The sequence below is a fragment of the Notamacropus eugenii genome, chromosome 4, assembly GCF_028372415.1.
Source record: "Notamacropus eugenii isolate mMacEug1 chromosome 4, mMacEug1.pri_v2, whole genome shotgun sequence".
Classification (NCBI taxonomy): Eukaryota; Metazoa; Chordata; class Mammalia; order Diprotodontia; family Macropodidae; genus Notamacropus; species Notamacropus eugenii.
Genome location: NC_092875.1, coordinates 79217976 through 79234063, shown reverse-complemented (window position 1 = coordinate 79234063; position 16088 = coordinate 79217976). Strand labels below are relative to the sequence as shown.

At 43.2% G+C, this 16088-nt stretch overlaps 1 protein-coding gene across 13 annotated transcripts in view; it reads left to right on the top strand.

The window, feature by feature from the left end:
- Positions 1-290: 290 nt before the first annotated feature.
- DNM2 (dynamin 2) overlaps positions 291-16088 on the top strand; it is a 73994-nt gene continuing 58196 nt past the window's right edge. For 11 of the 13 annotated variants that reach the window (XM_072602360.1, XM_072602359.1, XM_072602358.1 and 8 more), the window contains exon 1: positions 554-874. In XM_072602360.1, coding sequence (XP_072458461.1) covers positions 714-874 — 161 coding nt within the window. In that variant the 5' untranslated portion in view covers positions 554-713. Of the gene's footprint in view, positions 405-553; positions 875-1156; positions 1404-16088 lie in introns of those variants that run through there. The other 2 variants (XM_072602362.1, XM_072602363.1) reach the window with 2 other exon arrangements.

Genomic DNA, 16088 nt, shown 5'->3' with positions numbered 1-16088 from the left:
TGATCGACAGATGCATTTCTCAATCACAGACAAAATTTAGCCAGAAAGCACCGCCCCGTTTCTTGCTCTAGTTAACAGATAGTATGACAGCTTTTCTGGCCAATGGAATAACTGAAGGAATCGGGCTACTGTGACGTATTACCCAATCACATTTGATTTGGTGGGTGGAGTCCGCTAACATCACTGGTTTGCTAATCCGACAGACAGGTAGTCTCACCAATGAGAATGCGAAGATGTCTTAAAATAGGCGGGACTAGCATGCAATTTCCGGAAACGCCGCCCCCGGCGTTGACAACCAGGTTCCACGGCCTATTGGGTCTCGGGAAGAGTGACAGTTCCTTTATCCAATGAATTCTCGAGAAAGGAAAAGGGGCTTAGGACATTTTCGTCCATAACCATCATCCGTAAGCCCGTACCTCTATTCCATTGGCTTTTGATCGAGAGTGACAGGAGTCGGGGCCAGTAGGCAGTGGTTTGAAGGGTTTGGGGCGAAGCCTCGGCTGGGAGGGCCAGCCCCGGTTGCGTAAGGGGCGGGAGGTCGCTTGGGTCGGGTGTCGCCTGAGAACCGGATGAGGCGGCGACTGTGAGTCGAAGTTTGGAGTCGGGAGTTGGGCTGAGTCCCGGGGGAGCAACCGCCGGCGCGCGGGGCAGGGTCGTTGGGAGGCTGGGGAGGTCTCGCGGGCCGCGAGGGGGGAGTCGCCGCCGCCGCCACCATGGGGAACCGGGGGATGGAGGAGCTGATCCCGCTGGTCAACAAGCTGCAGGACGCGTTCAGCTCCATCGGGCAGAGCTGCCACCTGGACCTGCCGCAGATCGCCGTGGTGGGCGGCCAGAGCGCCGGCAAGAGCTCGGTGCTCGAGAACTTCGTCGGCCGGTGAGTCTTGGGCAGGCTGCGCCGGCGGCGGAAGATGGGCGCTCCCCCTCCCCGCGGGCCCTGCTCGCTCCGCCCGGGCGCAAGCGGCTTGAGGAATGGGCCCTGGACGCGCCTGGCTGCGCCGCTTGCGTAAGCCTCGGGCAGAGCCGCGGGTGGAGGAGCGCCGCTGGCGGGTGCGCGTGGACGGCGTAGAGGGGGTCCGGGGATGGGCCCCGGCCTAGGCCCCCTCCCCCGGGGGGGTCATCCGGGGGTCACTCGGACCTCACGCGGTCTCCGACCTCTGACCCGGGGGGAGATCCACAGCGGCGAGCGTCGCCCTTCTCCCCCTGGGGAGGACTCCGTGTGCCCGCCCGGCAGGTGCCCGGCGGACGTCTGACAGCCCTCCTGGCCCCGAGCCGTTTAATGCCGGTCTGGAGCGGGGAAGGAGCGGGTCTCCGTAGTCGTACAGCTGGAGGACCTCTAGGTCATCAATCCTTTCATTTTACAGAGGAGGAAACCGAGGCCCAGGGCGGTGACGTGACGTGCCAAGGTCACTGTTGGCTTCCCTGGCATTATCAGGGTGTGTTTGTGCTGGGAGGGGGGTCTCCCAACCAATTGAAGTGCCTGGCGGGGAGGGGCGGGGGAACACCAGCCTGGTGCCTTTGTTGCCATTATCGCGTTAGGTTTGGCCGATGCTCTAGGGTTTATTATTCTTTGCAGACTGCCAGGCTTGATTAGAGTTAACTGCAGCCCCGGTTATCTCGGCTCTGGGCATTTGAGCTGTCGAGGGAAGGACAGCGCTGGGAGACTGGATCCAGGGATTCATAAGGGGACGTTGTGCCTTGTAGACCTGACAACTCCAGGTTCAGAACCATCTCAACCCCCTTTATCCATCAGAGATGACTGGTTGGTTCTCCCCTACTTTGCAGGATAGCTTTAGGAGATGATAAGCTTAGTGGGTCGAGACCAAGTTTCAAAGTGGACTTTCAATGTAGTTCAGTGGTAGCTAGTGGAGCAGCTACTCCCCTCCCCCCCCAATCCTTCCTTTCGCTTGTCAAAGAGAAGTTCGAAGTAAAGTGTCTTCTTTACTTCGAAAAGGGCTCTTGAGTCATGTTTAACTTCCTTATTCTGGGAGGGCAACCTGACTGTGGTCATGTGTGTCCTCTCCTTCATCCCTATTTAGCGGCATAGGCTCTTAGTGTGGCCAACACCTTCCTGGAGACCCACTCTTTGCATGTCTAGGTTTACAGAGAAACGTGTGCCAGCAGTCTAGAAACCCAAGTTAGATAGTTGATATTGTACCTTTAGATCTTTGCAGAACACTTTCAAACAGTCCCTGCTGAAAGTAACTAATTTACTCAAAGTGTTAGGGTTTTCTGTTTGTTTTTGTGATTATAAGCCTTTTCTGGCCTACAGTTTGACATTTGGTAAAATTTTGGGAGTCCTTTGTATTAGTAATAACAGTAGTTGCTTTATCTGTCATTTCATTTGATCCTCAAAGCAGCCTGTGGGATATGTACTGTTGTTCAGTAGTGTCCCACTTTTGGTGACCATATCACACCAGTGCTGTCCATGGAGTTTTCTTGGCAAAGATGCTGGAATGGTTTGTCATTTCCTTCTCCAGTGGTTTGAGGCAGAGGTTACAGTAATTTGCCCAGGGTCACACAAGACTGGATTTGAGCTCTGGTCTTTCTGCCTTCAGGCCCAGAACTTTATCCACCGAACTACCTAGCTGCCTTTGAAGTATATACTACAAACACTATATTAATTTATTTTAAAGAAGAGGAAATAGGCCCAAAAGTGGCTAGGCCATAAACAAAGTAGGATCTGAACCCAACTATCTCCAGTCTCAAATCCTGGAAACTTTTCATTATATTGTGCTGTTCCTTGACCATTAAAAGCATTCATGTAGCTGTCCTGCCTTTCTTCCCTGGAAAGCTCAACAATAAAACTGACTCAGGTTTGAAAACAGTTGAAATTTTAAAAATTCACAAGTACCCTACACTGCAGACAAATAATATTGAGAACTTTTAAAGAATTAACCAAGCCCTTCCGTCTTAGAAAAAAAACTGTACAGTCAAGCACAGTTGCAGGCAGGTGGTAGTTTTTCTTCCAGAATTTGTTTTAGTCCTGCCATAGTGACATTGTCACATTTAACTGGTGGTGTGTTTTTGAGGCGGTGACTGGAGGGTGACTGTGAATGGACTGACTTGGGTGATTTTCAAATTCCTTCACTAGATGGGAGGGGCAGGGCAGTATGTAGTTCTGATAAAAGAGGTTCTTTTCCTCTCCTTCCCAACCCAGTCTCTGTTAACTTCCTATCACTCAGTCCCATCTCCCTTGAGGGCTCCTTGCCTTAGTTGGGGTGAATGCATTAATTACACCAGGGTTCTCACTTTATTTCTTTATTATTAAAATAAAATGGCTAAGCTCTCAGGTTTGGTCATCTTCATATCCCCAGTCCTTTAAACACTACCTCATCAGTATCATTTATTTCCAAAGTCATCACCCAGATACAAGCTTTCATTCAGTTGTTGTTCTGTCTGGTCTGACTCTTGTTGACCCCATTTGGGGTTTTCTTGGCAAATGTGCTGAAGCGCTTTGCCATTTCCTTCCCCACTTTATTTTAGATGAGGAAACTGAGGCAAACAGGATTAAGTGACTTGCCCAGAGTTGTCTTCAAGATGAGTCTTCCTGACTTCAGGCCCAACACTTTATATCTGCTGTGTCACCTAACTACTCATATTTCTTCCAATACTACCTGCCTAGTTCTGACTTTTATTATAGCCTCCAATAGGTCTTCACCGCTATCCAGTCTTTGTTTTCCAATCAATTATTTACATGCTATGTCAAACTTCTCTTCATTATACATATGTCATAACCTCTGCCCAATAACCTCCATTGGTCTACTGGGCGGGGTTCACATTCCTTAGTGAGACATTCAAGGTCTTCAGTATATTTTGTTGATCTTTTCAACTTTAACCCTAAGTACTACTTACTCTCCTTGTCATCTATCATAGGAGCTAACTGGAAGGAACCTTGGAGATCATCTAGTCTAGTTCCCATGTATAGATCAGGAGACTGAAGCTCCTGAATGCCAAATCAAGGTCAGGGATTGGGAGATTTAAAGTCAGGTCCCCAGATGCCAGTGCCCTTTCCCCAGTACAGCCAAACCAGACTCAGTCTTATCCAACTCATATGCCTTTCCCTACATGCAGAATTCCCTTCCTGCCTTCCCCCACTTGGAATTCTCACCCATCCAGGTCAGATGTCATTCCAGGAATCCTTTCCTGATGCCCCCCACACCTCTTGAGTCTCAGTAATGATTTTGTTTGTACCTTTCTAATGCACTCAGCATGTATTATTTGTTTATCCCCAGATTGGGATGAAAGCTTATCTGTTCAAATCCTTGTGTTTTGTCTGTGAGACACTGAATATGGAGGCCTAGGTTTCCTCTTAACTCTGCTACTAAAGAGCTAGGTTACTTTAAGTAATTCACTAAACTTGTCGGTTCTCTCGTTGCAGTATCTGACATCTTCTCTAGATCTAACACAGCTCTCTGTATGTGTCAGTTCCCTCACATACACATACACACCCTACTTGAAGGCAAAGGCCAGTTCTCAAAATCAGTAACCAGCACAGTACAGGGATACTAACCATTTGATCAATTGAAATTGAATTGATTTTGCGACCATAAACTCTACCAAGCACAATTATTTTTTATTATAATTATTATTAAATAAAGTAATTTTTCTTTTAATGAAAAGCTTCTGCTCAATTGACCTCTTCCAGACTGACCACTCCTCACTTCTTTCTTCCTAGTTATTTGTGTATGTGTGGGGGCTGGGGTTCCACATAATCTTGCAGAATGGCAACTTATCAAGCATTTAGTAAGCACCTACTTCTTGGTAGGCCCTGTAGATTCAAAGAAACAAAATACAACCCCTGGACTGATAGCTACAGATGTCCAGTGATTTGGGGGTGGCTTTAGTAGCTGAGGGGGTCAGAAAGTGCTTCCAACTGTTGAAATTTCCTGTTGAAATTTGGTGCTTAGACTGAATTTTGAAGGAAAAGAGGGATTCACAGAGACAGAGAGGAGGAGTGATTGCATTATCAGGAAACAAAATACAAGGAATTACAAGAAAATCCACCTTGACCGTAGCTTTTTTGAATAAATAAATAATAAAAAGGACACTGGGGCCAAATTGTGAGCACTTTAAATGTCAAACAAGAGTTTCTATTAGATCCAGTTTGAATAGGGGAGTGGCATGGTCAGACCTAATACTTTAAGAAAATCCCACTGGCTGCTCTGTGTTCCTCATGTGTACCTGTAACCTTAGGGTTCTCACGATGTATACTGCTGCCTCGATCACCTTTGCTTTGTCCCTTTAACCCTTTTATAAAAATTTAGCTGGAAATGGAGCTGACTCTTTGCTTAAAAATTGAAGTTTATCTTGTTTCTGCTAGTCTGGTATAAGAAAATGTACCTAAAGATTTTTTTCCAGTAATGAAATGCTTGTAAGAAAAAATAAGATTAATTTAGGATCAAAGGTTTAGAGCTAATTTGAGTGCCTAGGGTTATTCAGTAAAAGAAGTGCCTCTACCTTCATGTCAGCACACCCTCCCCAACTTTATGAAGATTTGACTCTTGTTCTGAGTGTCAGATTTTTCATATCAAGGTAATATTTTCTGAATGGTTGGTCAGAAGGGACTTTTTAAGGTGCCTGAAGTCTGCTGGCTGCTTTGCTGCTACTTTACTAAACTGCTCCCTGTTTGTGACTTCAGGTGGAGAGAATGGTTATGAAGTCACCAGACTGACTTGGGAACCCAGCAGATAAGGAAGGATTCCTGCTTCTGATACAGTAATGCCAGCCTTCCTAAGATTAGATCCCTTAGGATTCTAAAATTAGACTCTACAATAGCTTCAGGTCCATATTCAAAGTTTATTTCATCAGAGACTGTCAGTGTTACTTCTTAGTAAATGCAGATTTGGTTCTCTAATAAAGTATGTTTCTTGTAGATGAGAGTGAAAAACTTGTATTTAGCGATCTGAACTCTTTTTTGAAAGATGGGTTGAGGAGACAATTTATCAAATAGAATCATACTTTGAAAGTAATTTGCATCTGGGCTGCTGTTGAGTTGTCTAGTATTAGCACAACTTTGAATTAAAGTGACAACATTATAGGCATTTCAAGGGTTTTGAAAATGGAAACATCTACTAACCCTTCATTTATAGTGGTTCTGAAAAGCACTACTATAATTAATCCTGTTTAGTGTGAAAGCTTTAGAAAATGAAACCTTGATTAAGAGGTATAGCCCACAATATTTAGGATTTTTCTAATGACTATCAAATTTGCACGTGAGATTAAAGACTTCTGAGCTTCAGTTTCCTCATCTACAGAGTGGGGATAATTGTACCTTTCCTGCTTTTCTTCCCAGGGAGGCAGTAAGGTTCACAGGAGATCATGTGTGAAGCATTCTGCAAGCCTTAGTGTTAAGTAAGTGTCAGATGATAATTTTTAAAAAGCTGTGCTTCTTCCTGTAGCATTCTCCTCTTCCTTGGTTTTTATGCTACTGTTAATGATTGCCACTAATGCTTACCTGAGATCAAGATTCCTGCTCAGTATACTACTGCATTGTAGCTAAAACTTGGACATTAGAACAAAGTTATTGTTTGCCAGTTACAAGTGCAGGAACAGGATTCCCCTGGATAGCATTTGATGAGTAACTTACTCCCAGCTATGATCATCTATTTGGCCCCCACTCCCTCATTCCAGAAAGCTACTGCTATTCAAAAAAACCTATCCTCAAGGCATAGTGGATTTTTGTAAGGGCTTTTTGGGTTGACTACTATGGGCAATTGGGATGTGGGACTAAAGAATCTCACCCTGACTTGGACAATATACCTGGTCAAGTGGTCAACCAGACCAAAGCAGTAGAAGCCCTCAGTTCTTAAGGAAGTCAGACCACATGGACCAGTAGCTTACGCTGGTGATTTTTTGCAATATTGTCAAGTCATTTGAGAGTGGTTGCTGAGTTTATTGACTGGTTAGAAATGAGATCTATATCTTTCTCTTCCCGGTTGATTCTGGTACTTTACGTGCCCACTTCCACTTTGCTGAACATGACTGGGCCTGTGGGCTTTTGCTTTGGTAAAAGTACTGCCTGGGACAGTAGAAAGACATCTGAACTAAATGCCCAGGTTCAAGTGCAGATCACTTACTTAACCTTTCTTACCCAGTTTCTCTCTAAAATGGGGATATTTATAGTACTTACCCCACAAACCAGTCAGGAAGATCCCAAAAGTAATCTGTGTTAAGTGTTTTTAAACCTTAAAACAATATTTAAATGTCAATGATTAATAACCTTTTACAAATTAAAAGTAAAGTAAAATATGGACATCAAACCTTGTACTGTATTGGCACTTAATCAGTGCTTCTTGGATTGGATCTGAGGTCTGCTAAGTTGTCTCTTGGCCTTCCATAGTGTTTGGGCCTTACTGAAGTAGGATTATCTGAAGCTATTAGAGTAGTCCCTACCACTCCCCTGTTTACCTAGAAAGATTGGGTAGAAAGGTTAGAATAGGTGTGGTTACAGATCCCAGCTGGACCTGAGATTTCTTCCATGTAGGATACTCCCTCAAGAGGAAATTCTCCCTCTGCAGATCTCTACCATCTTCTTTGCTATTCTGAGTCTTAGTTGAGTGCCTGGAGAACTGAGAGTCAAGTGACTTGCTCAGGTTCACTTGGCCAATCTGTCAGAGGCAGGGTTTGAATCCAGTTCTTCCTAACTTTGAGGCAGGCTCTTGTGTATCTAATAACTATTGAAGCTATAGTCAGTCAGTAGACGTCTATTAAGCTCCTGCTCTGTGCTAAGATATGGGGCTACAAAGGAAGACAAAGGACAGCCCCTGCTACGGAGGAGCTCATGGTTGGATGAGGAAAACCATATGCAGACAGCTGTAAACAAGCTGGAAAATTAGAAATAATCAACAGAGAGAGACACTGGAATCAGGAGAGGCTTCCTGTAGAAGGAGGATTTTCCGTGACTTGAATGAAACCAGGAAGCAGAAATGAAGAGGAAGATTATGCCAGGCATTAGAGACAGGGAATATGCCAGAAGTCCAGAGATAGAATATTTCTTTCTGAAGAATGTCAGGGAGGCCGGTGTCACTGAGTGGAAGAGTACATTAGCAGGTGTGTGGAAGGGCATGGGGAGGGACAAGTTATGGAGACTTTAGAATGTCAGAGGATTTTCTGTTTTGTCCTGGAGATTATATATAGGAGCCACTGGAGTTTACTGAGTAAAGAGGTGGCTTGATCTTTGACAGCTGATTGGAGGAGAGACTTTTGCACTAACCAGTAGGCTGTTGCAGTAGTCCAGGTTTTAAGGTGATTGGGGGAGGGGAGAGGGGAACTTAGGGAGTAGTATTGTTAAAGGAGAGAAGGGGAGTATAAAAGAGATTTTAGGAAGCTAAAATCAGTGAGCCTTGGCAGCAGATTGGGGAGTGGAAAAGAGTGAGGAGTCAAGAATGACACATGGGTTTTAAGTCTGGGTGACTGGGAAAGCTGGTGGTGTCCTTGAAAGTAATAGGGAAGTTAGAAGAGGGCTTTTGGGGAAGCAGGTCAGGTGGAAAGGTCAAGGAGTGAGCATGAAAATTGGAATGAAATATACCATAGCATAAGAGACTAATCCAAATAGGACTCTTCATCCAAGCCCAGCTATGCTGGCAAGGGTGTGGCAAACATTTTGGCAGTCAACAGAAATTAAATCCCACAAACATTTATTAAGCACTTATGCAAGGAAGGGAGCTTGGATTCCACTACCATGATAAACTAGGACATGACAGGTAAGGAAGGCAGGTGCTAATGGGAAAACCCACAGAGGCTTCCTATTAGAGGTGAAGCTTGAAATAAGTCTAGAGGTAGGTGGGAATACAGTTGGGGAAATCTCTAAGATACCTAACTCTCTAAGTCGTGCAGAGTTTACTTTTTTTAACCCTATGCTCAGCAATCGGGGGAGGGGGGGGTGTAGTTGACATTTATACTCCAGTGCTACAGAAGCCTGCCCTTGAGAAATAGGGAAGGAACTTGTGGTTGGGACGTTGAGCCCTGGGTTAGCAAGATCCTAGTGGAAAGCTCTTGAGAAGCAAGTGGCAGACCATCTAGAACAGGTAAAGAGGAGCATTCTATTCCCTTCGCACAGGAACATTGTTAGATCTGAGTAATTCAGCAGGCCTCAGTGGACAGGTATGTGCTGGGGAATTCCAAAAGCTCAGAAGCCTCAGGAGCTGCTTGCTTTTCTATCTTTGTGGGGGCAGTTTATTAGGTGGCAGAGTGTATGAGAGAATTAAAAGCACCTTGAAGAATCTGATCATTCCCCCAAGCATATATTTCCCCTAATAGGAACTCTTCTGAATTAAGTGACTGATCACCCTTTAGGTGGCACCTCCTTAAAAGGAGCCCTTCACACTACAATCTATGGGAAGGAGAATCCTGCCAGTGTACTTCATCGGGGGCTTTGTCCTCTGCCTCAATACCATTTTTAAGCTTCTGGACATTGGCCTCAGAATGGGGCGGTGAAACTAACAGAAAGAAGGCCAAATGTCACATGATTAATAACTGAAGCTCTTTTCCTTGGGTGTGAGGAAAGGCACAAACGTAAAGTAAAATCAAGAGTCTGTCATTAAACACCAACTTGAATTTAGTCATTATCTGAGATTCTTTGTGCATTTCTGTAAGTTTCCATTTCACTACTGCTTTCCAGAAATTCATTCAGAAGCAAAGGGATTAAATCTAGCAGTTTTAACTTTAAAAAATAAATTTATTAATAGGTTTTTTTACATCACCTGCTTTTTCCCACTGTATTTTCCACCCACGCTCTCAGAGAGCAATCCATTGTAACAAAGTTTGAAAAAACAAAGAAATCATCGTGTAAAAAAAGTCTGACGTACAGTATCCCACACCCCTGGATCCCCATTTACGCAAGAGAATTGGGGAGAGGTATCTTCTCATACTTCCTTGGGGCCAAACTTAATGGTTAAAATTCTGCACAGGATTCAGTTTTGCTAGTCATTGTGGATTGTTTTTTCTGGTTCTCCTTACTTCACTTTGCTTCAGTTCTTGTAAATCTTAACATGCTTCTCTGTGTTCATCACATTCACTGTTTTTAAAGCATAGTAATATTCCATTACATCCATGAACTATTGTATAGCCATTCCCCAGTTGGTGGGGATCTACTTTGTCCCTAGTTTTTTTGCTACTGCAAAAAAATACACCCCCAAAATATATATATTTTGGTGTATTTGAGGCCTTTTTTTATCATTGACCTTCTTGAGGTATATGCTTAGCAGCGAATGGAATCTCTGGTTTAAAAGATAAGAAAATTTAGTCACTTTGTGTACATAATTCCACATTAGCTGTATTTGCTTTGATAGTTGAGGGCTAGCTTCAGTGTAGACCTTGGGTGTTTTATCTTGTTTAGAGGGATTAGGTACAAATGTGGTGCAGTTTAAGACTGATTTTGGGTAGCTGCTTAGATAACTTAAGTTTTTAGGCTAGTCTAGGCCAAAAAAAAAAGGCCTTATTCCCACCAGATACTAGTCATTTTGTTTTTTACAATTAATTTTTCAGCCCTACTATCTTTTGGACAGTTTTCTGGCATCTTTGACTTTTGTGTTCAGTCATTTCAGTTGTGTTCAACTCCTTGTTGAACTCATTTGGGGTCTTCTTGCCATAGATACTGGAGTGGTTTGCAGTTTCTTTTTCTAGCTTATTTTTACAGATGAGGAAACTGAGGCAAACAGGGTTAAGTGACTTGTTCAGGGTCACATAGCTACTAAGTGTCTGAAGTCAGATTTGAACTCAGGAAGATATCTTCCTGACTCCAGGCCTGGCACCTTGTCTATTTTACCAGCTAGCTGCCCCTTACTCTTTAACTTAGGACCCTAAAAATATTTATGGAGAATTGTCTTTATGCAGATAATTTACAAATCTATATATCCAGCCCTAATCTTTCTCTTGCCCTTGGTCTTGCATCTCCAGCTGCTTTTTGGACATGTTTCTCTAACTGGATATCTCATAAACTCACCCTGTCCAAAACTGAATTCATTATCTTTCCCCACAAAACCCTCACCTCTTCTGCACTTTCCTTTTACTGTTCAGGGTACCACTATCCTCCCCAGTCACTCTGGCTCCAACTTGGATAGTAGCTTCAGCTGCTCACTCTCCTATACCACCCCTATATCCAGTCTTGCCGGGTCCTGTTGATTCTGTCCTGGCAACATCTCTCCCACATTTCCCTTTTTTTAAATTTTTATTTATTTTCAGTGTTCTAAAATCACTACCATGTAACTTAGATTTCCCCCCACCTTTACCTCTCCCTCCTCCCCTTCCTCCCCGAGATGGCATACAATTTTATATAGGTTCTACACATACATTTACATTTCCCTTTCTTTCCTGACACTGCTCCCACACTGGTTCAGGCTGTCATTACTTCATGTCTACTGACAGTAGCCTTCTGCTTGGGCTTTCTTGCCTCAAATCTCCCTCTGCTCCATTAGCTATTCAAGCTATCTTCCTCAAAGCACAACTCTGATTTGTAACCCCTCCTACTCAATAAACTTTAGCAGTTCCCCATCTCCTCCACAATCAGATTCCATTTGACTTTAAAATCCCCTCATAAACTGGCTCCTTTCAACCTCTCCAGCCTTCTTAAACTTTATTTCCCCAAAAGTACTCTATGTTCTAGTGACTTGGGTTTCCATGTTGTTCCTCCATGCATTCTGTGCATTTTCACTTATTGTCCCCCATTCTTTCTCTCTCTACTCTTTTCTGCCCCCTGACTTCCCTGGCATCCTTCAAATCTCAGTCAAAATTCTATCTTCGGCAAGAAGCTTTTCCTCTGGATAGAACTCCAATAGATCCTATTTGTATCTGATTTGCAGGTTGTCTGTCCTATTAGATCATGGGCTCTCCTTCAGGACTGGGACAGTTTTTGTCTTTCTTTGTATCCCTGGCACTTAATGTAGTGCTTGGCACATTTTAGATGCTTAATAAATGTTTCTTGACTTGACTTAACAAAGTCACCCATAAAAGAAGATTGACAGCTTAGTGTGACTTCCTAACTGCTAGCCTAACTATTCAAGTGGGGTCTTTCCAGAAGGCTGAATGAAGCCTCAGTCTCCTTTGTTAGATCTTCATCCAGGTCACCCTCACTAGCCAAATATATCCCACAGGGTTGTCCTGGGCCCTCTTCAGGTCTCTATTTCACTTGGCAATCTCATCAACTTCCTTGGATTTAATTATCCTCTCTGCACAAAATCTCAGATCTACCAAATACCTCCTTAACCTCTCTGCAAACTTCCAGTTTTGCATTCCCCCCCTCCCCTGCCTTTCAGATATCTTTCCCCCTAAACCCTCCCCAGCTGTCCCCACCTTCGCTATTACTGGAGAAGAGAACACCATCTTCCCAGTCCCTCAGGTTCACAGTCTTGGAGTCATCCTGGATTCCTCACTACCTCTCATGCCCCATATCCAAGCTGTTGCCAAGGCCTGTCTATTTGACCTTTGCAAACTTCTCTTCTTTGACACCGTCTAGTATAGGCCTTCATCACCTGAACTACTGAAGTAGCTTTCCGTTGGGTCTGCCTGTTTCAAGTCTCTCCCCACTCCTAAAATACAGATCTAACCATCTCCGTGTGTGTCTCTGTGTGTCTGTGTGTCTGTGTGTCTTGTGTGTGTGTCTGCGTGTCTCTGTATGTGTCTCTGTGTGTCTGTGCATGTGTGTATGTGCACGTGTGCGTGTCTGTGTGTATGTGTCTGTATGTGTATCTCTCCGCTCTTCCAGTGCCTTCTCTCCTTTTATTATTTCCCATTTATCCTATATGTATGTAGTCTTTCTGTTTCTTTCTTTGCTTGTTGTCTGCCTCTTTAGACAGTGAACTCCAGAGGGCAGGGACTGCTCTGCCTCTTTTTGTGTCCCCAGTGCTTAGCATAGTGCCTGGCACATTAACTAGGTGCTTAATAAATGTTTGTTGACTGGCTACAAAAGAAGATTTGACAATTTAGTCTGCGGAAGCTGCTGATGAGGACAGAAGGAAAACCCAACTGGTTTAGGGTGTGAACTCACTGTATTTACATACCTTACAAAATTGGGTATCATTAGAATGCCATAGCAGTGGGTGTGGTGCTTTAAGTGATGTATCTGGGAAAAGGTGGAAGTTCAGGTTGGTTTATCAGTCCCTTTTTTCTTTCCAACTGTTTTCTCCCATGTCCTTGATGAAGAAGGAACCCCAACAGATTTAGTGTCTCTTCTTCAAGAGAAAATAAAATAATTGGTGTCTGAAACTAAAATTATAAATCTCCATTATCAAGGTGTAGGCCTACTTGAACATCAGCTTCTTAGAACACCAGCTTCCCTTTTTCTGAGCAGACCTAGTTTGGTATAGTTGGAAAAGTGCTATATCTGGGGTCCCCAGACTTAGGTTTGAATCTTGTCAACTTGGGCAAGTCACTTAAACCTCTCTGTGCCTCAATAGCCTTACTTATTAGAAGGGGAGATAAATTTAGATAATCTCCTAGTCCCTTCCAGCTATAAGTATGATCCTTTGATTCTGGTAAGATTTTCACTGTTTTTTAAACCCCAAACCAAGACATTATTAGCCTTGCCACAGGCACCTACCATCCTGCCTCTTCCTCACCTATCTTTTTATTTCCGAAGTTCAGCGATTGTGCCAGCTGAACTCTCCTTGTTTCCTTGACCTTGGTGTCCATATGAGGCCCCGTTTCCCTCTTCTTTTTTTACTACTACCTCTACTCTAGGTTTTAAGTGCACTTTCTAGAGTTGAGTTATAAGGGAAAAAGGGGGGAATCTACAAATTTAGGGGGCAAGGAATCTACAAATTTAGAAGTAATACACTAGGATAAGGTCTTCAGAAGTACTAATAAATAAGGCTTCTCTCAGACTAAATGTTCTAAACTTCCTAAAGTATTCTCAGTTACTCCCTCATGCCAGACTCTATAAATTGTTGTTCTAGGCTAGAGATACAGGTGGCTTTGCACAGTAAATGGAACATGATAAGCACTTAAAAGCTTCTTGATTGATTCCTAGAGAACTGGGTTTTAGAATTCTACCCTCCACTTGGAATGAATTCTACTTCTTGGTTCTGTAATCCCAGCCAATTCTCAAATCTTCCTGATGGTTAGGTGGTGCAGTGGATTGAATGCAGACACTTACTAGCTGTGTGACCCTGCACAAGGTCACTTAACCTCCGTAACACCTGCCTCCTCGGGTTGTTTGAAGGATCAGATGAGACAGTAATTGTAAATTGCTTATCACAGTGTCTGACACACAGTAAATACTTTATAAATGTTAGCTATTATCATTATTACTAGCCAAGTGTTGTTTTTGAATAAAATGAGATAATGTGTAAAGTACTTTACAAATTGTAGAAGGGTATCAGAAATCTCCTTTTCTCAGTTCCACTAAAAATATGAAAAAGTTTTTTCTGCAGCCTAAAACCCTTTCTAGACTTTTCTCTTTAGGAAAATAATGTGTAAGATCAAAAACAAAAAGCCGTTCCTAAGGAAAATATATTAAAGATGGAAACTAGACTTTAGACTGTGACCTACTGAAGGGCAGTGGTCTTCTATTCAGAAATAATTAAGATAATCATCACAGGGTATCTTCCTTTGATTTCGACAGATGACACTTGTGATGAGTGGTCAGGGAAGGAATTGAAGAGTTATTAAGTGACTGTTCTATTTGCTGAAGTAGAATGTTAACTCAAAACTGAGTTTTATTACCTTGTGACATTTCCTTGTTCAAGGTTCATCAGATTATCTTGGGGTGTGTGGGGGTGCAGAACTATGACAGTTGTCTAAGCTAGAGATGCTTGGATTTAGAGTAATGTTAATAAAAGTTGTTCTGAGAAGACACATGCCTAAAAGACAGTACAGTATTTATATTTTTTCTTCAACAAAACCTGAAAGCACTATATAAATACCAGCTATTACTATTATTAATTGTTCTGGCAAGGCAGGTTTTGGGTGCCCAAAGGAATTCCTTTTTATCTTTCTAAGATACAAACAGGTAAATTGGCATAATTCATCCTGACCTATACTCCCAGAAATAACTGGAGTCTTTTCTTAGTTATACTTAATTAATCTTTTCAGAGTACATTTTTTGTATTTTTTCCTGCAAAAAGGAAACTTGTCATAACACCTGTCATCTCTGCAGTACTTTAAAGCTTATTCAGTGCTTTACGTATATTCTTATTTATTGAAGCCAGTCAAAGCTAGGAGATGGGTCTCCTTTGTGGGCACTGGCCCATTTTATAGATAGACACCAAAGGATAGAGAAGTTAAGTAGTTCACCCACAGTCACACAAGTAACAAGTGACAGGGGGAGTGAAGAGGAAGGAATAGTAGATGATGCGCTTAATAAACATTGACAAAAACAAACGTCCAAAGTAAAGCATCCACAAATTCTGACCAATTGCTCTGTGTTCCTTTCTGATCTCTTCTGCAGTTCTGCTACCTTTGCATTTGGTTTGACTTTTTTAAAAATAGTATTGTAACATGTGAAGTTCTGTGAACCAAGACTGACTTACTGTAAACAGAAGACCCAAAGGTCATATAATTTATACCTTAGAGATCATTGGGTCCAGGCCCACCACACTTCCACTTTTCAAATGAGGAAGCTAGGGCCCAGAGAAGACCTGCCCAGAGTCCCACAGAAAGAAAGAAGGGAAGGGAGGAGGCACCCACTGTAATGCCAGGCGCTGTGTAAAAGCATTTTATAAATAGTATTTCACTTGATCCTCACAACACCTCTGGGAAGCAGATATTATTAATGTCCTCATTTTACGGATGAGGAAACAGACTGACAGAGGCAAAGTGACTGGCCCACTGTCACACAGGCCAAAGCTGAACTCAGGTCTTACTGACTCTAACCTTTGTGCCCTATCCAGAGGAGAGAGCTGTCTGAGGTATTCACTGATCTGCTCTGGGTACAGCACTAACTTAGGAATAGTCAGTTTCCAAGCCAAATGGTTTCACAAGGGACAAGGTCCTAGAAGAAAAAAGCTCAATACATTAGTCACACAAAGGCCCTTGTGTCTGGGGTCAGAGCACCACATGGCTGACTTGACCACTTTGTACCATGTGGGGTGGGGGTGGGAGAATAGAGTGGGAGTTGGGGGGGTATTCTAGCAGCAGACAAGCTTTATGAGGCC